The sequence below is a fragment of the Phoca vitulina genome, unplaced genomic scaffold, assembly GCF_004348235.1.
Source record: "Phoca vitulina isolate PV1807 unplaced genomic scaffold, GSC_HSeal_1.0 scaffold15, whole genome shotgun sequence".
NCBI lineage: Eukaryota > Metazoa > Chordata > Mammalia > Carnivora > Phocidae > Phoca > Phoca vitulina.
This window is the reverse complement of record NW_022589718.1, coordinates 39,457,335-39,478,819: the sequence shown is the minus strand read 5'-3', so window position 1 is coordinate 39,478,819 and position 21,485 is coordinate 39,457,335. Positions and strand designations below refer to the sequence as shown.

At 52.9% G+C, this 21,485-nt stretch overlaps 1 protein-coding gene across 13 annotated transcripts in view; it reads left to right on the top strand.

The window, feature by feature from the left end:
• DLGAP2 (DLG associated protein 2) overlaps nucleotides 1-20,558 on the top strand; it is an 862,351-nt gene extending 841,793 nt beyond the window's left edge. For all 13 annotated transcript variants that reach the window (XM_032413746.1, XM_032413747.1, XM_032413748.1 and 10 more), the window contains 3 exons: nucleotides 2,475-2,566; nucleotides 15,491-15,643; nucleotides 18,479-20,558. In XM_032413746.1, the coding sequence (XP_032269637.1) occupies nucleotides 2,475-2,566; nucleotides 15,491-15,643; nucleotides 18,479-18,697 (464 nt within the window). In that variant the 3' untranslated portion in view covers nucleotides 18,698-20,558. The remainder of the gene's footprint in view (nucleotides 1-2,474; nucleotides 2,567-15,490; nucleotides 15,644-18,478) is intronic.
• Nucleotides 20,559-21,485: the final 927 nt, after the last annotated feature.

Here is a 21,485-nt window from a genome sequence, read left to right as displayed (position 1 = left end):
TCCCAGCACCTGCCCACCCCTCTGTCCCAGCACCTGCCCACCCCCCTTTCCCAGCACCTGCCTACCCCCCTGTCCCTGCACCTGCCCACCCCTCTGTCCCTGCACCTACCCACCCCCCTTTCCCAGCACCTGCCCACCCCCCTTTCCCAGCACCTGCCCACCCCTCTGTCCCTGCACCTACCCACCCCCATATCCTCAGGGCACACTCAGTTCTGAACCCCAGCACCCTCCCCATCCCCCTGCACCAGCTTCCTCCCGGGGTCCTACCACCACTCCCTCCCACTGCTGCCTGGCAAATCGGATCAAGGAGGTAGGTCTGTGGGGGAGGAAAGCCCCTCTTGAAACAGATTTGCTGAACACACCTGGGCCCAGGGATCAAGAGGCATGAAGATATTTTTTAAGTCTGAGAGGATGCCACAGTGTTATCCAATTTATTCACTTTTATTAAAGTCACATGTGTCAAACTCCTTGTTAATATTCTAGAAGCAGTGCAGAATTAGATACATGAAGGAATTCTCCACTCCTTCGGAATGATAAGGACCCAGTGGTTGCACAGGATGACGGCAGGTGACAGGCTGGCTACAGCTTATCTCCAAGGGGCTCAGAAAAATAAACACACGCACGTGGCAAACTGTTAATTGCTGATTCTAAGTGATGCGGACACTTTTCTTTCAGATCCTCTCTATGTGTGAAATTGTCAGTAATAAAACTCCAGGGAACAGCAAGCTGAGTTCCTTAAAGACAGATGAGAAAATAAGACAAATTAAATTAAGTGTTTAAGTCCACTGTCTTACCCCGGAGAAAATCATTTGAAGAACAGGTTGTGCACGATGCCCGGTCCTCGCCTTGTAGGGAATGGACCTTGTGCCCTTACTGCTGCCTTGTGGGGACCGCTGGTAACTCCAGACAAGACCCAGGCGACGCGAGCTTGTCCTTCGTGCCGCCTTGAGCTCCGCTCCGCTCTCTTCTCTGGACGAGCCAGGGGTCCGGAAATGTCCTGACGTGGATGAGTCGGCAGCAACACACATGGGAGGGTCATGGTTCTTTCCTCCCCTTCGAGGACAGACACAGGTCCAGGTGAAACTCCCCCTTCCTTAACTGTCTTCCACCTGCCATTGGCAAATACAGGCTCCCCTGGCTCTCCTGGCGGGCAAGCCCGAGGTCACGCGCTCGGCTACTCTCAGCTGAGAGCCTGGCTCCGTACCTGTGCTCTGGAGGGTCTGCAAGAGAGCCAGAGAGAAGCCAGAAGTGAGCAGGTGGGAATAACCTGCCCCGCCCCAAGAGCTTGATCTTCTGAAACTGTGAATAACTTCTGTTTGTCCCTCAGGCCAACGAAACGTCGGGGTGAATGGGCTCAGGGTCTAGAGGCAGGAAACATGCCCCCCCCCCCCAGATTCCCAAGTGCTTTTGAGAGTCACGTGAGTTGGGATCTACCAAAGCTATCATTTCCTAAATAATTCTGATGCTAACGCCCAGCAAGGACCAGGTGTGAGGATGGGAATGGAGGCGGCAAGTGTGGAGGCGCCTGGGATTGCCGAATCGGGGCAGAGACCCTGCATTTCACACACACAGGCTCTCGTTTGCCAATTCTCCATCCCGAAGTGGTCATCCCCACGCTTCTTTAATGTGTTAAGTCCTTTCCATGGACAAAACTGTATTACTTACTTTTTTAAAAAGTGCTGTTTGATTAAAGTCATATGACTTAGAAATCATTTGGAGACTTCCTGCCACATCACAGCGGGCTCACGGGAGCGGGAGGGAGGACATGGTCACTACGAACATCCGTGGGGAATCGGTTGGCGAGTCGAACGTGATGGGAGCCCGTGGCGGTGACGGTGACTCGGCCACCCACAGAGGCCCACGGCCGGTGGCAGGAGCTGTGGACAGAGTGCAAGGCTGGGGATGATGGGTCACAAGCGCACCTCAGCCTCTCCCTGCACAGCCCCTCCCTCCAGTGTAAGATGCCCTCAGAGCCCCCAAAGATTACTCCCTAGAGTCAAATGGGGTAACCGATACCAATGTGATTTCCTAGAAATTAGGAATTAACATCTTCATCTTCGTGGAGTCCGTAAAGAGTAAGAAGGACTTAAAGTCCTTTATTCCTACTTGCTGCCGCATCTTTTCGCTCACCTGAGCAGCATTGCTGAAAGAATCGTGGTGCCACCAACAGGAACAGCCCCTTGCAGTACAGACCACCCTTCCAGACTACACCTGTCCCAGCCCTGACCAGTAATATCCTAACAGCCAGTATTGCTCACACATCTTTGCATTTCCCTCAGAAATCGGACATGGGTCAGCCTGGAAAAAACTTCAGTCCGTGGCCGCGCCCTGCACCGTACATTCAGAGTTTTAATCTTCAGGAAAGGAGAAGAGTAACTCATGCTCTTTGGACTTGACTCCCTTTGTGTCACGCTCTTGCATTTGGTTTCTCGTTGACCCAGTTTTAAACGTGTTTTGTTTTGTTTTGTTCACAGTCCTCGGTAAAATCAGGAGTGCAGTGGGGAGCGCGCAGCTTCTGATGTCCCAGAAATTCCAGCAGTTTTACTGGCTGTGCCAACAGAACATGGTGAGCAGAGCCCCGGGTGTCCTGGGCCCCTTACGCAAGCCGACGGCCTGCTCTCTCCGCTCTGGCCTGACGAAGTACCTGGCACTTTGCAGAGCAGGGAGCGAACGTGAGGCCCATCCCGAGTTGGGGTTCAGGATGCTGAAGAGGCCGCCGCGAGGCGGTGCTGAGGGAGAAGGAGTGGGTGGCGCGGGGGCAGCCCCCCGGAGCCCCGGGGCACCTTCGGGCTGCAGGGTCCACCTGCCCGAGAGCCTTAGGAGGGAGGTGGGGCAGGAACAGCTGGGATGTCACAGACGAAGACCCCGACGAGAGGGGGCTTGACTTAACACATCAACAGCGACAGTCAGAGAGATTCAGAAGAGATGGTAGAACAATCGGGGCTTTCTATTTCATAGTCAGGAGTGAAATGAATATACCAGCAATAGGCAACACACGGCATTAAACTTGGCTCTGATCGCCCTGAACATCAAAGAGAAAGAAAAACCATATGTATGTTGGTATTTACTTATGTGCGTGTACTTACTACATCTATGTACAAATAATACACACACTTTTCTTCATCTAACTAAAGAAAGTATCCACGCAACGTTATTTGTAGAAATAACTAAGGAGTATTCACATTACAGACTGTTTTATAAATCCATACGTTGATTTCTTTCAGAGCAAACTTTTCATTAAAATGTAAGTAGGTCTGTGCATCGTGGGAGCGATGGCGCTCGGCGATTTGACTTTGTTTTGTTGTTTTAATTTGCAAGGAGACATGTGAACTTACAGAATGTTCTTACACATCAAAGGAAGCAAAGCACATCAGAGCTGCCATTTCATCCCTCTTAATTAGGATTGTTAAAAAGTACGTTTTCTCTAGCATTTTCTGGTTAACCCCGTTGAAGCTCATCCCAAAACGTATAACGTGACCCCCTTATCTCCTGTGACATGAAGTTATGACCCACATTTAGAAAGGGGGAGCAGGAAGGTTGAGCATTCCTTGGAAGGAGCGCACAGCCGTGGAGTGCTCAGTTGTGCTGTTTGGGGAGCATATTCCCACCTCCTCCACGTCTGTCTGATTACTGTCTGAAGGAACGGATTTAGGCCATTATATAGCTCTGTAGTCGGGTAAGCATAGGTAGACGCTGTCTTTAGGAACGCATTACCTAAAGCAATCGACATGCAGTAAAAACATGCAAAGACGTTATTCAAGCTTATAAAATGTCCATGTCCTCTGGGCCAGAAGCAGCTAATGTTAGATTTTTAAATTACCCATCCTAATATTTTTGATGCTTCGTACACATGTCACATTGCATTTTATCCTAACCTTAAAAAAATCCTTTTTTGAGTTTTGAAATACATAGTGCGGCTGCTTCCTTTTCTTTCGGCTTCTATCTAGGATTCAAGGGGGAAAGCAAACAAACCCCCAAAACGACCCTGCAGCATTGGTTGCAGGAGGAGGTGGGTGTCTAGGCGGCCGGGCCAGAGAGAGATGCCGCAGCACAAGCAGATGCCTGTAGAGGTCCAAAGCCACACTGCTGGCTGCTGGGAGATTCGGGCGGCTAACTGTTCTAAATCAAAGGAATGACCCCAGAAAATAAGCCAGAGCCACCCCCCGACCCGATGTTTAGGATGGACTGAACAAAGCAGATATGTTCAAGGCAAGGACAAACGGGAGATGCGCCGCGTAATGAGAATGCAGAGCAGAGGGGGAGGATCTGCCCTTGGGAAACACGGGCTCCCTGGACTCGTACGGAACCTGGACTGGATCGCCCGACGGGAGAACCTAGCGGCACCCGGAGATCTTGGAGGATCAGAGGTTTATTTAACGCCAGTGGGCTCAGAGGAGAGTGGTCTCCAAAGCTCTGAGCCCCGAGCACAAAGGGGGCAATGTATACACTTCTACTTCCGCACACTGGGCACTCTTGGCGCATGCGCGAAGCGGGGCAGGGAGAAGAACCCGGATTGGTGGGCGCGGGAAACAGAGTAGGGAGAAGAACCCGGAAGAGCCCCGGGGCTCGGACTGGGACTCTCTCGCTGGCTTGGTCAGCCACCTTAGGACACAGATTTCCCTTATCATTCCCCCCCTTTGATGCCCCTTTAAACACCTAGTTTAGAGGGCATCATTTTCATTCTCTAAGGGACGATAGTGAGTAAGGAGTAACTGGAGTCTGGTTTTAGCAACTTGAGTAGTGATAAACCTAGTAAGGATATTAAGAATACAAGGACCAAATGCTACTATGAGGAGAAGCAATAGGAAGGGGCCGACGAGGGGGGCGAACCAAGGAAACCATTGTGAGAGGGTATCCCACCAAGTTGTCCACTGGAGTGTTTCCCACCAGCGATGTACTCGTTCCTGTAGTTGGGTCAGTTTCTTGGACCACCCCCGACTCAGTAGCATAGAAACAACATTCCTCCTGTAAGAAGAGGCAGAGCCCCCCCCGGCGCGGCCGTGAGCAAGTCGAGCCCACGCCTGTTTTGGAGGACCGCTGAGGCCAGTGAATTGAGTTGGCGCTGCAGGGCCAGGGCCGACTGAGTGAGGGCGGAAGAGTCTGCAGTGAGTTGCTGAGTTAACCCCTGGTACTGAACCTGACACATCCCGATGCCAGTGGTGCCGAGGGCAACACCTGATGCAGCCAGCAGGCTCACGATAAGAGGGATGGCTGCGGGGGAGCACCAAGGGGGGCTAGGGGGTCTCCATACGAGTGGGGCATCGCCCCCGGGGAGGACTGAAAGATCGGGTAAGAGACTGACAATCGTGCATGACTGATCGCACGGGGTGATGCAGGTGTATACACCTTGATCACGAGCCAGAAAAGTGTTGTTAGGCGCACAGACCCAACTGTGGCCCATGATGGGAGAGGAAGAGTTTCCATACAGCAGTACCGGAGCCAGAAAGGGATAATCTGAGGTCCCCGGAGCCGAGGGGGGAGGTGACACGGTGGACTGGTTGAGGATGACACCTAGGTATTGGACGGGACCGGGCTTCATACAGATCCAGCAGTCGGACGCTAGGGGTGGATTCGAGTGGTTAAGCACTTGGTGGGAGGCGTTAATCGTACCGAACAGTTGCGCTATAGATGCTTGCTACGTGTGGATGGGGGACCAGGGGATGCACCAGGGCGAGTTATTTTCTGTCTGACTCTGGGCGTTGACTGTAAGGCTTGGAGTGAACATGGACTTAATCATAAACTTGGCCATGGGGTCGGTCCCCATGGGGTGATATTGGCCCAACAGGAGAATGATTCCTGCAGCCCATGATGTGGCATTGGGTTCTGAGACTGAGAGGGTGAGCGGTATACAGTGATTGTTAGGGCAAGAGGATGGGGTGGCGTTGCGTGACAAGGAAATCCAGATGTCACTGCACCGTTTGAGGTGCCACCCAGTGGACCATCGTTCCATTCCTGGCCAAGTCGCCACCCATGACTCACAGCCCCAGGCTTGCGAGCAGAACTGAGGGCAGGTGTTTGGCTGTTGAGGCGTAGGGCCCCCACCGATGTAGATATCTACCAGCCGGTAACCTGAGTGAGGGCCATCGTAGGAACACCGTCTATGAGGTTTCCAGGGGTATCAAGAAGCTGGAATCCATCAAAATGGAGGTTAACCTTTGGTGTGTGCCCATCCCAGGTGGAAGAAGTCAGTGGGGGCACTGGTGCGGGATTGAGGGGGATAAGCTGGAAAGTCCACTTGCCAGTAACAGTGATATGAGAGTTTGCCCCCCTTGCCGGGCCGGGCAAGCTAGAGGCAGTGCGGAGGAACCGCACACCAGGCAGCAGAAGACCAGGACTGACTGGGGCCAGGAAAACCATGGTGAAATGCACTCAGGAGTAGACAGCAGAGGGCCGGTAAAAGTGGGGTCTATGACCTTAGGTAGAGGGAGACATCTGCTAACCCGTCAGCAGATGAAACCCGTGGACAAGTAAGTGCAGTAATACACCCTAGGGACACCCAATAAGCAATGACAATAGTAAGCCTCTGGGGGGAAGTCCAGTCAGGAGGGGCAACAGTGTAGAGTCCAACTCCCAAGATGAGAGAAATCACGCCGATGAGAGCCAGAGACCACAGTGAGCAGGTGTCCATCAGTCGGTGGGGTCTCGTCGAAGGTGAAGCTGGAGTGGGTTTGGTGAAGCAGGAGTGGGTTCGTGAAGTCTGGCTGGACTCTCCGCTGGCACAGCTCCTCGTTCGAATGATGAGCTTTTTTCACTCTGGAGTGGTGGACCCACGGGGTGACGCCTGAGACCTTGACGGCAGTAGGGGCGGGTAGAACAACAGTGTGGGGCCCTGTCCACTGCAGTTTGAGGGGGTCTTTCTTCCAGTCCTTGACCAAAACTGACTCCCCTGTCTGGAAGGAGGGTACCTGAGACCCTAAGGAGATTGGGGCCCTCTCGATGTGTACTTTTGTAATTTCTTTAGGGTGGCCCCCAGGGCCTGAAGCTGCTCCTTTATCCCTTTATCTCCAACCTGATGCAAGTTTCCCGGAAGGCTCCCCAAGCACGGGGGAGGCTGTCCATATATTAATTCGAATGGGGAGAAACCTAATGTCCTAGGCGTGCAGCGAGCACACAGGAGAGCTATTGGTAGAAGATCCGGCCATGGCAGGTTAGGCTCCTGACAAAACTTTGCTAAGGTTCCCTTGAGGGTGCAATTCATTCGCTCTACTTTCCCTGAACTTTGGGGCCGGTAAGTGGTGTGGAGTCTCCAGGTGGTGTTGAGAGATTTGGCCAAGACCTGTACAACGTCTGCCACAAATGTGGGTCCATTGTCACCGTGGATTGTTAATGGCAGGCCGAACCGGGGCACGATCTCCCGCAAGAGGACTTTAGCTACTTCCCGGCTCTGCTCCGTCCTGGTCGGAAGGCTTCGACCCACCCAGAGTCTGTGCATACTATTACTAGGAGAGATCTGAACCCCCTGCTCGGCTGCACATCTGTGAGTCTACCTCTAGATCTTCAAAGGGGGTTGCTCCCATCCTCTGGACACCTGGCGGGGGCCACGGTGCAGACCGAGCATTATTTTTAGCACATGTCTTGCATCATTCACTCGTTGCTCGGCACAGTGCTGGCAGCTGACTGAGGTAGTGGTGCTTCTTGAGAAGGGCATCTAATGCAGTTGTCCCCAGATGAGTGAGTTGGTGGTGTTCCTTGACTAGATGCCCTCCAGTTGCTGTTGGAACAAAGATGCACCTGTCTGGCATCATCCACCATCCCTTTTCAGTCAGGGTGGCTCCCTCAGCCACGGCCCATTCTTTCTCCTTTTTAGTGTAACTGGGTGGAGGGACTTCTTCCGGGGGGTGTCAGGGCCATGGTGAGGGAAGGGGCTCTGTCCATGTCCTCACTGGCTGCAGTCTTGGCTGCCTCATCTGCCAAACGATTTCCCCGCGCTATGGGGTCGTCTCCTTTCTGGTGTCCCTCACAGGGCAGGATTGCTACTTCCTTTGGAAGCCAGACGGCTTCAAGGAGTCTCAGTATCTCCTCCTTGTTCTTGATAACTTTTCCTGCAGCGGGTAGGAGGCCCCTTTCCTTGTAGATGGCCCCATGTATATGTACAGTAGCGAAGACGTACTGAGAGTCAGTATAGATGTTGACTCGCTTGCCTTCACCGAGGGTGGGGGCTCGGACTTGGCATATAATTCAGGCTGTTGAGCTGACCATCCAGCTGGTAATGCCTTAGCTTCGAGGACTTAAGTGGTTGTGGTTACTGCATAACCTGCTTTCCGGGCACCCTCTTGTAGGTAACTGCTGCCATCGCTGAACAGTGTGAGCTCTGGATTCTTTATGGCTTGATCCCACAGATCTGGATGGTTCGCACAGACTTCATCAGTCACCTCGGAGCAGTCATGGTCTGGTTCCCGCTCTTCCATGGGTTGCAGTGTTGCTGGATTTAATGTCCACTGTTTCAAGGGTGACCCGTGGGTTTTCACAGAGGAGCCCTTGGTATCGTGCTAGCCGAGAGTTGGGAAAGCAGCGGTGTCCCTGTGCATTCATGAGGGACACAACTGTATGAGGGACCTTGATGTTCTTGCCCCAGGGTAAGTCTGTCCGCCTCCTTGATGAGTAGGACTGTGGCTGCCAGCGCCCTGAGGCACGGTGGCCATCCCACTGCCACAGGGTCCGCTTCTTTGACAGGTAAGCAACTGGCTGTTGCCAGGGTCCAACAGTCTGGGTGAGTACCCCGAGTGCTATTTTTTCCTTTTCATGCACAAAGAGATTGAAGGGTTTTTCTACATCTGGTAGGCCCAGGGCTGGAGCCTGCCCCAGGGCGGTCTTTATCTCTGTGAAAGCAGCTTCTGTTTCCTCAGTTCAGGTAGGGGGTTCTCGATCTGGTCCCCCTAAGAGATCATAAAGGGGGTCTTGCTATTGCTGAGAACCCAGGGATCCAGATGTGGCAGAATCCTGCAGCCCCCAGGAATTCTCACAGGCCCCTTTTTGTCTGGGGCTGTGGCAGGGAGATGATGACCCTCTTCCTCTCTGGCCCCAGTTCTCTCTTCCCTTGGGTGAGGAGAAAACCAAGGTATCAGACCTGTTGTTGGCAGATTTGTGCCTTCTTCCATGAGGCTCGGTATCCCGAGTCTGACAGGAGCTGTAGGAGGGCCTTCGTGCCTTTTGTGCAGACTTCTTGTGTGTCACTGGCGAGGAGGAGGTCGTCCACATACTGGAGGAGGGTGCATCCTGTGGCCTCTCTTGGGAAGCTGGCAAGGTCCACGGCCATTGCTTTACCAAAAAGGGTTGGTGAGTTTTTAAGCCCCTGCAGGAGGTGCATCCAAGTCAATTGCATCTGGCTCCCTGTATCAGGTTCAGACCATTCAAAGGCAAACAGTGGCTGGCTCTGGGGAGCTAAGTGGAGGCAGAAGAAGGCATCTTTTAAATCTAGGCAAGGGAACCATCTGGCCGACCCTGGGATTTGGCCGAGGAGAGTGTATGGATTCGGGACCACTGGGTGCAGAGAGATGGTCACCTTGTTGATGGCCCACAGGTCTTGAACTGATCAGTGTCCCCCTCCTGGCTTCTTGACTGGCAGGAGTGGGGTATTCCAGGCCGACTGGCACTCGACTAGGATACCTGCTTCTTTGAGTTTAGCCCGATGTTCTTGGATGCCGATCTTAGCTTCTTGTGGAAGGGGTATTGCCTCTGCCTCTGAGGTTAGGCTCCTGGGATCAGTTCAACAATGATAGGGGCCCGATCCTGGGCTAGTCCAGGTGGGTTGTTTTCATCCGATACTGAAGGGAAGATGAGTCTGAACTCCAGCAGGCTACTTGGTTGGGCCTGGGCACAGAATAGCCTCCATTCTTCTTCTCTCGGCATGGTAATTGCTAGTACCAGAGACCCCGTCTCCTCTTGGCTTGGATTCAATCAGAGGCTAGTGTGTCCGGTGGGCTCAAAGGTGATCTGAGCCCTAAGCTTGGAGAGTATGTCTCGGCCCAGGAGAGGGATGGGGCAATCGGGCAGATAAAGGAATTTGTGTCAGACCCTGTGGCCCCCGAGTTCACACTGGCGAGCCTGGCAAAAGGGCTGTTGCACCACCCACGTCCCAGTGGCCCTGAGGATGGTCGCAGTCCTTTTGCTGAAAGGGGCCACTGGGGAGGTGACAACAGAGTGCTCAGCCCCAGTATCAACCATAAAAGTCACTGGTTGGCCCCCCACCTTCATTCTGACCATGGGCTCATGGGGGCCAAAGAGGAAAGAGCCCGGACCCCCTTTTCCTGCAAGGCCTATGAGGTCCTCCTCTCGGGGTTCTTTCTTGTAGCGGCCAGGCTTCTGAGCCTTTCCTGGGTTGGAACATTCATTTTTTCGATGCCCTTTCTCCTTACAGTAGGCACATTGATCCCTTGCCAAGGGGATTCTGGGTCTCCCCCCTTTTGGTGGTCTCCCCATCTTTGTGTTGTCCTTTTCGTTCAGGGTGGTGGCGAGGAGGCTGACTTTCTTTTTATCTTTTTGTTGGCTTCCCGTTCAGCTGCGACCTCCCTGTTCATGTAGACCTTATTGGCAATCTCTATTAGCTGGGTGATGTTCATCTCGGCAAAACCCTCTAGTTTCTGAAGATTTGTTCTGATGTCTGGGGCGGCCTGAGCCATGAAGGAGGTGTTTACCATCTGTTGGCTTTCCTGTGCCTTGGGGTCAAATGGAGTGTATATCCTGTAGGCTTCACATAGTCTTTCGTAGTAGTCCCCAGGGGACTCCCCTGGTGGTTGAGTGACCGAGGATACCTTAGTCATGTTCATGGGTTTTAGCTCCTGCCCAGATTCCCTGGAGGAGGGCCTCCTGGTACCGGTGGATGTGGGCCTGTCCCTCGGTGGTGTTGAAGTCCCATGCTGGGCGCTCTTCGGGCGTGGCTGTATTAGCCCAGGCAGCAGGGTCGATGACTCCCGCTGGTGCGTGCTCTTCCAGGTACAGCCGTGCACCTTTCATTATTCTCCTCCTTTCCTCTGTGTTAACCAGGGTGCAGAGTAACTGTTGGCAGTCTTCCCAGGTTGGCCGATGAGTCTGGAAGAGGGATTCTATGAGGTCTACCATGGCCTGTGGTCTCTCAGAGTAGGATGGGGTGTTATGTTTCCAGTTGAGGAGGTCGGTGGTGGAGAAGGGCTGATAATACATCGTGGAACAGCCGGGTTGGACCGTCCCGTCTTCATCATGGCTCTCGGGTTCCCGAGTCTCTCCTATTGGCATTTGGAGGGCACTTGCGCCCAGCCTGGGGTGCAGCCTGGCTGCTGGTCCTGGAGAAAGTGGATCTTCTGGGCCTGGGGGCACTGGTGGATCCTCTGGGCCTAGGGACACAGTGAGACCGATGGCAGCGGAGTGTTTAGAGCTGAAGGGCCAGGTGTAGGTGGTCTTGGGGGTATGTACGGTGGGGGCAGGGTCGGTTCGTCCTCGGGATCTCCGGCTAGGATTTGTGGAGACTGGGGCTCTTGGTGATTTTCCTTAGGTCACTTGGATGAGGCAGTTAAGACCCTGGCCTGTCCCTGCCTATTGCAAGCGAATCGCACCCAGGGGGGAAGGGTCTGAGCAGTTCCTAGCCAGGGGTCAATGTACGGAAACTGGTCAGGGTGTCCTGGTTCTCCTGTTACGACTCGCCACACTCGACGAATCGTTGGGACATCCAACATCCCTTCTGAAGGCCACCCGACATCAAAGGTGGGCCATTCCAATTCACATAGGGTTCTCAACTTGCTGGGGTTCATCCTGACTCCATAGTCTCCCGAAAACCGCTTCTTGAAATTTTTGATCATGGTCTCTAGAACCATTGGTTTACTCTGCCCTGACCCCATGGTGATGTCCCCGTGTGCGGTGGCGCAGAGACAGACGGGGGGGGGGGTGCCTCCTGAGGTGAGGAGACCAATCGGATGCCCGTCTGGCCGTGTCCCGAAAGAGCTTAGGTGAGGCTTAGCCCTAGCCGTCTCAGTGTTGTGACTTAGGATCGGAAACCATTCCAATGCCGCCATAGACCGTATGCGTTCACCACGGAATCACAGACGGGCCCACTCAGACTCTGTAGGCTTCTGGGGACCTTAAGGGTGCCCGCCTGTGGAGTCACAGGATCAGTCCGCTTGAGCAAGCCAGGTCGGACTGCACATTCACTCACACATTCACACTCCAGAAGTTATTACATTCCCTCCCTGGGAATCCCTACCTGTGAGACCTCTAAGAGGTCTCTGGGAGGTGATCAGGCTCCCTTTCCACCCCAATGGGGGTGGGCCTGTCTGGGTCCTGGGGCCCCAGGCCTTACCGGAATCCGACATCGGGACAGGGTCCTCACCTGCCAAGTCTCCTCGAGTCTGGTGGGAACAGCGGAGCGGGACCGACCCGAGGCGACCGGGGTGGGAGACTGCCGAAAATTAGGCAGGGCGCGCCTTCTCCGTTACGATCCCTCCTTCCGTCACCACCCCACCATTGCCCCCAAACCGGTGGCAACAATGGGCCAGCGCGGTTGGGTTTCCTGGTCAGAGAACCAAATGTTATGGAACCTGGACTAGATCGCCCGACAGAAGAACCAAATGGCACCTGGACATCTTGGAGGCTAGGAGGTTTATTTAATGCCGGCAGGCTCAGAGGAGAGTGGTCTCCAAAGCTCTGAGCCCCAAGCACAAACAAAGGGGGCAATTTATACACTTTTACTTTCGCATATTTGGCACTTGCGGCGCGTGGGCAAAGCGGGGCGGGGAGAAGAAGCCGGAAGAGCCCTGAGCAAGGACTGGGACTCCTCGCTGGCTCGATGGGCCGTCTCAGGACACAGATTTTCCTTATCAGGACCAGCAGCACCACAAGCCCAGCCAGCCTGGTAGAAACGCACCATCCCCTTCAGACCTACGTCCCAGCAAGCTGCACAGTCCCGCGTGTGCCTGGGAGGGCTTCCCGGCCCCCTGAGCACATTGCCCCAAAACGCGGGAGCCCCAGAGTCCACGTCATGGGGGCCTCTCACGGCCAGGCCAGCAAGTCACGGGAACTCTCAGGACGTGAATTTAACCAGGAAAGACAGCACTGTGTCACCTTGCTGCGGGAGGGGCCATTTAAAAACAGTTCCAGAAACATCACGGTAGCTGGACGTCCAATGGGCACAGATGCAGCCGGCCCCCCCGGAAAAGAGCAGAGGACGGGGGCCGGGGGGCAGAGCCTGGCTGCGCCGGCTGCCTGCACACAGCCGCACCCCTGCCGCAAGAGCAGCCGAGCTGTGACAGGTGAGACAGGTGAGACTGACGTCCGCTCGTGGGTCAGAGGGAGCCTGCACCTCGCCAAGAACACTTCTTCAGCTTTTCTCTTTGAAGACGTGACCTGCGCCCAGCAACCTGACCTCGGAGAGTGGAAGAAGGGTCACCGTGCGGCTTCCTGCAGATGCGCTCAGGCGTCCTCCCCTAAACCCACAAAAGAGAGAAGGTTCATTGTGTTTGTGACATCTTCCAGAAGGGGACACAACCCCCCTTCGAAACTCCAGTTCAGATGGAAGACGGGTCCCTGATGGGAGAAGCCTCCTCCCGCCCCACTTCCTTCCCGATGGCCGCGGGCGCGATCGGAGTCCTGCTCCGTCACCATTACCGCTGGGATGCAGCCCCGGCCGCAACACGGTCGTGCCCTTTCTCCTCACGAGCAGCGGCTGAGCTCAGGCTCCCACGTGCGAGCGGAAGAGCCCCACGGCCGGGGACGGCGCTGCCTCCCGCGAGGACGGGTCCCTGGAAGCCGGCCGCCCCTCACCCTGCGGACGCCGGCGTCCCCCTGGGCTTCCCCGGATGAGCCGGCCCGACACGCAGCTCGCTTCCCCCGACCTTCGCCCACACGGGCTGCCGGCTGGTCGCACGCGGCACAGGGGGCTGGGGGCCGAAAGCGATCATTCTGATGCGACGCCAAACCAGGGTGCTGTGGACTGCATGCGTGTGTCCCCCCAAATTCACGTGTTGGATTCTGCCCCCAGTGTGATGGCATTAGGAGGCGGCACCTTCCGGAGGTGACGAGGTCATCAGGGTGGAGCCCCCGTGAATGGGGCCACAGAGCTCCGCACCCTCCTCCTCCAAGTAAGGACACAGCCAGAAATCGGCCCCCTGGACGTGTGTCTCCCCGGGACATGTCCACGCCGGCCCCTGATCTGGGACGCCCAGCCTCCAGCACCGTGAGCAACATGTGTCTGTTTGTCAGCCGCCGGTGGCGGGGTTCTGTCCAGCCACCCCGATGCACTAAGACACGGGTAAAGGACGTTGTGCTTACCAGGAACAACTTACAAGTAAGCTGAAAATTGCACATTTTAAGCAAATTCACCAAAATTTCTGTTTAATCTGAGATGGCCTCCCACTGAACCAAAGGCACCACACACAGAAACACCCATACGCTTAACCCCGGGTGTCACAGCCCCGCGGGCCTCCGGGCAGGTACCGGGTGAAGCCAGCCCGGCCCCAGCATGGGGCACCTGCAGGGCTCGGATCCTCGCCAGCCTCATGCCGCGGGGGGACGGTGTGCACGCTGGGCGGCCGGTCTGTGGCTCAGCAGTGTCACCTGTGCGTGCGGGGACCTGTCCGTGACTTCACTGTACACCTTCCTAAAAGGGACCTGCTGTCCTCCCTCTACGTGGGAGCAAAGTACACACGCGGAACATTTGTGCAGCGTCACTGGCCGTCGGAATTCGCACTAAGATCTATCAGAGAGCACCAGAAGCTGAACTGGCTCCAAGCCCAAGCTCACCACCACCACCAAACACATGTCCGTGTCCCGGGCACCAGTCTGCAGAATAATCCCCCAAGGGGACCTAAAACACAGCTGCCTTGTTCCTTTTATGAACTGCCCAGCACTGGAAAACTTTGCTAGTCGCCCCCATCCTCGAGGCCTAAGAAAGCATTTTCGAAAGGAAACAATGAATGAATGTAATACATGTATCTTCTTTAATAGGTTTTATTGTTTTAAAGCAGTCTTAGGTTCATGGCAAAATTGAAAAGAAGGTAGAGAGATTTCCTGTTCCCCTCTGCCCCCCACAGCACGACCATCATCCCCAACGGACGGTGCTTCTGTTAGCATCAGTGAACCCCCGTGGGCACTTCACCATCCCCCAGAGTCCATGGTGCACATGAGGGTCACTCTTGGTGTCGTTCATTCTGTGGGTTTGCACTAATGAACAGTGACATGTAGCAACCATTGTGGTAATGACACAGAGTAGTCTCCCTGCCCTAAACGTCGTGTCCTGCCCCTGCATCCCTCCCCGCTGACCCCAGGCAACCTCTGATCTTTCTACTGTCCCCACAGTGTTACCTTTTCCAGAACGTCATAGAGTTGGGATCACGCAATACGTAGCCTTTTCCTGTTTGTGAATGTAAAGTGCATCGGCAAATACGTATGTAAACTTACTGGATCTTTGTGGGCCCCCTTGAATGTTTGCATCAGAGTTTGAATTAGCCGGGCTTCTCCCTAACCCGAGTCCTTGAAAGGCACGTGTGGGAAACAGCAGGTATAAACTGTGCTCGCGTGTTGGCAGGACCCCAGCGCCATGCCGAGACCCACGTCCCAGGACCTGGCGGGCTACTGGGACATGCTGCAGCTCTCCATCGAGGACGTCAGCATGAAGTTCGACGAGCTGCACCAGCTGAAGCTCAACGACTGGAAGATAATAGAGTCTCCCGAAAGAAAGGTAATTCTGCCCCGGGCATGTGACGTCCTCACGCCCCACTCCTCGTCCGTGCCCCGTACCTGGTCCAGCTGCAGGAGTCACGCTCCACCACGATGGGCGTCCTGGTCTTAGCTTAGCAATATGGCATCAAATTGTCACCCGTGCACGTGTGTGCAGAGCGGGACAGGAGTCACTGGCCAGGTGTCATAAATAAGTCTCTCTCTTGCTGCATCTCTTGGACACTAGCCAAAAATCACATGTCGATCTAGAGTCTCATTTCTTGTAGGGATCGACCCTCTGAATTGTCTTCGTCATACCTTTGTTCGGATTATACGAAGATGAGTTTCCACAGGGAAGGTTTTGGGTCTGGTCACAATGACTCCTTCCTGTTCAGATCAATGTTTTAGTTGCTTATCTCCAGTTGAAGCCAAGAAAACATTTTGAGCTTTACTGAACCGTTTGATGATGTAAACTTCCTCTAGATCCCTCAGCCTTGGCCCTTAAATAGGCTGAAAGTTTCCATTGAATCTGAACCCATGATTTCACGTCTTCCCTTCAGATTTCATCTTTAGTGGGGCTAATACGTAGGTCTGAATCAGCAATAAATACATTGATTTCCTATCACATTTTAAAGATAATCTGAGTAAACATAATCTGATTTTCTAGATAGACATTATCAAAATAAAATGATGAAATTAACCGAACATGCTTTGAAGCAGTGGTGTTAGCATGCAGTGGAGGACGGCTATGCAGGTAATTAGAACAAAAGCCATCATTGCCATCATCACCGTTCCCACAAGGGGCCACCGACCATCCTGGAAGAGTTCTGGGCTCAATGCCGTAGATACCACTGCAGACCACTGACAAAGCCCCTCTCACACCGACGGTGGGGCAGGGGGAGTACGAGCCACGGGCTGTCCATGAGCCATACGCGGTGCATGAGCAAGTCCTATCTATGGTCTGGTTTTGAAGTGAAGGAGATCACAAGTAAAGATTGCCAATGAAAATGTTATTCTAATAGAATGCTAAAAATAGAACTCAGTAAACCAGTCTAAAGATTTGCAATAATCCCTCCTACTTCTTTCATTCTTCAGTAGTTGACAACTAATACAATCCCTTCTACCCAAGCTATGCATAGGGAATGGTCCTCTAACTGAAGAGCCTCTTGCTGAGGGTCTACACCCCAGCGCAGATAATGAGCAGCTCTTTCACACCACCGAGGCCCCATGCCTTGTGTCTCTTGAGTAAGTCTACTCTGTAGATCTGCAGGGCCACCTGGTCAACCCTCTCCTACCACGGGACGTCCAGAGGCCGAGAGCCCCCTTAAACAAGAGACTCCCACAAGAATTGCTCGTGTGTATTTCCTACAGCGCCATACTTCAGAGGCTACCAAGCAAAGAGAAAAGAGATAGGTAGATCCAGTCATGAGCTTAATGCAGGAACTAACTTTTGAAAGAGCTGAACGTTTTAATGAACCAATTACCCCATTGTCATAGAGCCTGCCCAAGAGTCAGGAAGAAGTCGTTGCTTCTGGTCCAAGTCATTTTAATTTTTTTTAATCTGCTTTTTAAAGGGAGAGAGACAGAGCAGGAGCAGGGGAGGGGCAGAGGGAGGGAGAGAATCCCAAGCAGACTCCACACCCAGTGAGGAGCTCAACACGGGGCTAGATCCCACAACCCTGAGATCATGACCTGAGCCAAAATCGAAGGCAGCCACTCAACTGACTAAGCCACGGGTACCCACCCCCCAAGGCTTTTTAAAATTTTTTGGTCCAAGTCATTTTAAAATAAGCCATGGGAATAGCGTCAGACACCAGAAGACTCTCCCTACCAAATCCAACACTGTACGACGGGGAGGCTTGGCCACAGGCGTCCACCCCGCATGGCAAGCTATGCCTTCCCCACAACGTCCTAGTATGTCTGGCCCATTTGGGTTTCGGCAGAGGCCGAAGGGAGAAAGACACAAGGGTGGGGTTTTCCCCCAACAACTAGATATCTGCTTAGAAAAGAAAGGGGTTCTGGCGCCTTATGCCAGGCACCCTTTCCTGGGAAGGGGGTAATTGGCTGTGTAGGGCTCTGTCACCCCTCCACTGGGAAGGACAGTCCGCATCGTGTCCAGCTTTGTTAGTTAGGACACACGGTAAATAACGCAGCAGGGTTTCGGACACAGACCTTTCTCCAGAACAGTAACAAGCATTACATTTTACATCCGCTGCAGAACTGTGGGATGGAGCTTTCTAGAAAAGGCATACACCTGTTTTCATGACTTATTTAAGAACATGAGCTAAAGATCAGAAGTAATTATTTGCATCTATTTACCATCTAGTTAATGTCAAGCAGTTTTAGGGCCATAATAGGGAATTTGGCCAATGGCTCCCCCATGTAAGATGGTTTTCATGAAGGTCCTTAGAATCCAGAGTCTGTTGAAAAGACTGTGACAGGGATGTCAAGTGGCATCTTGCAAAATACCCGGGATACTCGAGAACTTGCAATGGTGGGCATTTGCCAATGCTCAGAGATGACAAAGTCCATTAATCTGGCAATAACATCAGAGTAAATCAGAGACGGAGGAGATGGTCAATGTTCTGGTGAAGGATCGAGTTCCTTAAGTGTAACGCCATCCCCAGACCCCTCTCCCCACCGTGGAGGGTTGTGAGGAAGTCACGGGCAGGGCCCACCAGGCAGGTGGCCAGGCCACGGGGGTGGGAGAGGGGGCGGGGGGGTGCCGAGGGGCTGGGCAGACTCGGGCACTTGGGGTGTCCCGGGCCACTTGCAGTCACCCCCGGGGGGACCAGGCTCGTGGGCTGATGCTGTTCTCCTCTGATCGCCCCAATTTTGATTTGTGATGCTTTTTCAGGAAGAAAGAAAGGTCCCCCCTCCAATACCAAAGAAGCCCCCCAAAGGGAAATTTCCCATCACGAGAGAAAAGTCCCTGGACCTGCCGGACAGACAGCGTCAGGAGGCCCGGAGGCGGCTCATGGCAGCCAAGAGGGCGGCGTCCTTCCGCCAGAATTCAGCCTCGGAGCGCGCAGACAGCATCGAGATCTACATCCCCGAGGCCCAGACGCGCCTCTAGGGACGGGGGCGGCCCTCGCCGCGGTCCTCTCTTTTCTTTGTTACGAAAGGCTTGTACAGTTTCTCACCTACCTGGTAACTTCTGTCTCGTTTCTCCACCGAATACGCCCTGTTGTGTTCCTTGTGCTGTACACACACTGGAATGCTTTGATTTCCGCAGCTGGCCAAGCTCACGGCCAGGACAACTTCTTCTTCCTCCTCTTCTTCTTCTTCTTCCTCTTTCCCCCTGGATGGTCTGACTCTCAGTCAGCTCTGATGGCTAGGCGTGGGGACACCTAACTGATCCACTCTGTTCTCAGAGGATAACAAGAAACACCTCGAGAGATGGAACCCGGCTGACATTTTGTTATTTATATTTTTATAAATCGTGTGATAAATAGAGGCAAGAATAACAAATAGCAATCAATGGGTGCATCTCACCACTCACTAGACACCCCAGTGGAAGGTGCTCCAGCTTGAAGGGCAGGAAAGACAGACCCCCCCGCCCCCTTTCACCTGGGGGTGCTTCTCCCCGAATCCAGCTGACCCATTGCCAGGGTCCTTGTGCCAAGCCTATGGTGAGGAGAAGCCATCTCTCCAGCCCCCCAGCTCCCTGCCGTGCAGTTCTCCAGAAACCTGGGGGATTCCACGTCTGAACCCATGAAAAATACCCAGCACAGCATCTACACAATCAAAAAATACGCTGACTGTTCATTCACACAAGGGAGTGACACATGAAGAGATCGAAGTCTTACAAAAGGCTGGTTGTCCCGTAGCAGGTGTCTGAAAAGAAACAGCATGGCCCTTATGCTGATGCAAGAGTCATTGTATGTCTTATTCCTTTGTAACTTATATCACACAGTCTCGTCTTCTAAGTGTCCCCATTTATGTACATGTGATTTTTTTATAGATGTGTATATATTCTCAAACTGCTCTATCAGTTGACTCTCCAGGGTACCCTTAAAAAAAAAGTTTGCTTGTTTAAAATGACAGTTGTGATGTTGTAAAAAGTTTAAGAAATATGAATGTGAGTGGTAAGTATATCTCAGTTTAAATGGTAAAGAAGAAATGTAGTTTACATTTGTATTTTTCCAGAATTCTTTTGTCCTATGCAGTATTGTTAAAGTCAAGAATCTATTTCTTGCCTGTTTTAGACATGACGGGGAAAAAAAAAAGGTCACATATGGTGATTTCCAGCTGTGAACTTTAAGAAAAGTAATTAGTTTTCATGATTGGCACCAGAGAAAAGCAGGAAGGATTCGAAAGAAAAGGCTTTGCATTTGTACAATTCGACTTAGACGCAGTGACTGTCATTCCAATGCTTTGCGTGTCCCTATTCGGGCACGTCTTCGGAGGAAGAGCCTGTCCCGTTTCTCCGTCGGATCCAAACTCGGAGTCCTCACTGTCACGCAAGGTGAAAGCAGGACTGCACCTGAAGGCGGGTGTGTCCCCCCAAACACAGGCCTCCCCGTGGCCCTGCGGCACGAAGAGCAGCCCGGCCTCCCCACTGTAGCACTTTCGTTCCTCAGCTTGACCGGCACTTTAAATGTACCCAGCTCCCACTGCAGCCTGGCGACCCCGCCGAGAGCGTTCGCGAGGTCCTCGCCCACACGGGTGTTGGCTCAGCCTGCAGGTCTTCCTCTTCCTCACACTCTACATTCCACGAAGCATGGGGTTCATCGGAGCACAGTTGACAGTAAAGCATGTTTAGCTTCAAAGTTTTACTTTTTTAAAGCTGAGTAGTTAAGAATTCCCTGTAAGAACAAAACCCTGTAAATTGAGCCTCATATCTGGTATATCTTACCAAACAGCCTTAAAATATATTTGGAAGCAAAAATCAGTACGAATGTATATCCTTGAAAAATGCAAAAAAAAAAAAAAAATCCCTGAAATATTCTTCTATAAATGAATCCTATTTCCCCGGAGTATTCAAAGCATTTTTTTTTTATCTACCTAAGTAAATACCTAAATCCTGAGTAGTGTACAATAATGATGCTTCTTCCTGTATTCACTATACTCTGTTAAAAACAAATGTACTTGCAAGTATTGGCATTTTAGACTTTAAAAAGATGATGTGTTATTTAGGATGAAATGCTCTTCAGAAATCACCCCAGAGAAGTAAAGTCGGTGTAGACCCCTTAGTAAGAGGAAATGTGAAATGCATACACGTACGCCAGCCTGCTGACACATCTCTATCTCCGGCAGCCCGTGCATTCTATCCCATTTCCTTGAGCTTGCCCAAAACATAGAACAACAAATTATAAAATTAGACAATAATTATTCTAGATCCCAGATTCTCTGATCCTGTCTTGAATGAAAGTATCACTGAATCTGGCTTTTCCTTTCTTTTCTTTTTTTTTTTTATGTTTTGTATCCTCATTTTTATCTTAAAATCCCCAAAAGTCTTGGCCGAAACCACCCCGAGATGAGCAAATGAACCCACCACTAAACCCGACGGCAGCCATTGATTGGCGCTGGGGGACGTGTACGAGCCCCTGCGTGGCCCACCGAGTCCCAAAGAAGGCCGTGTGACGGACGCACACCCCGTGTTGCCGCTCCGAGGCGGTGCTCGCTGTCACGCTCCACGACTAAGGGCAGTATCTGCAGGTCCCGCCCGGGCGACGTTCCGCTCCGAGATGCAGACGATAAGCCGTGTTTACACACTGTACCTGTGAAGGACAATAAAGCTGTTTCTAGTACTTGTGTCAGTCCGTCCAGCCGGCTTCTTTCAGGCCCTGCTCGCACGTACGCCCCACAGAGCAACACTGGGGCCTTTCACCGCGGTTGCTGGTAGTTTCCCTGGGTGATGC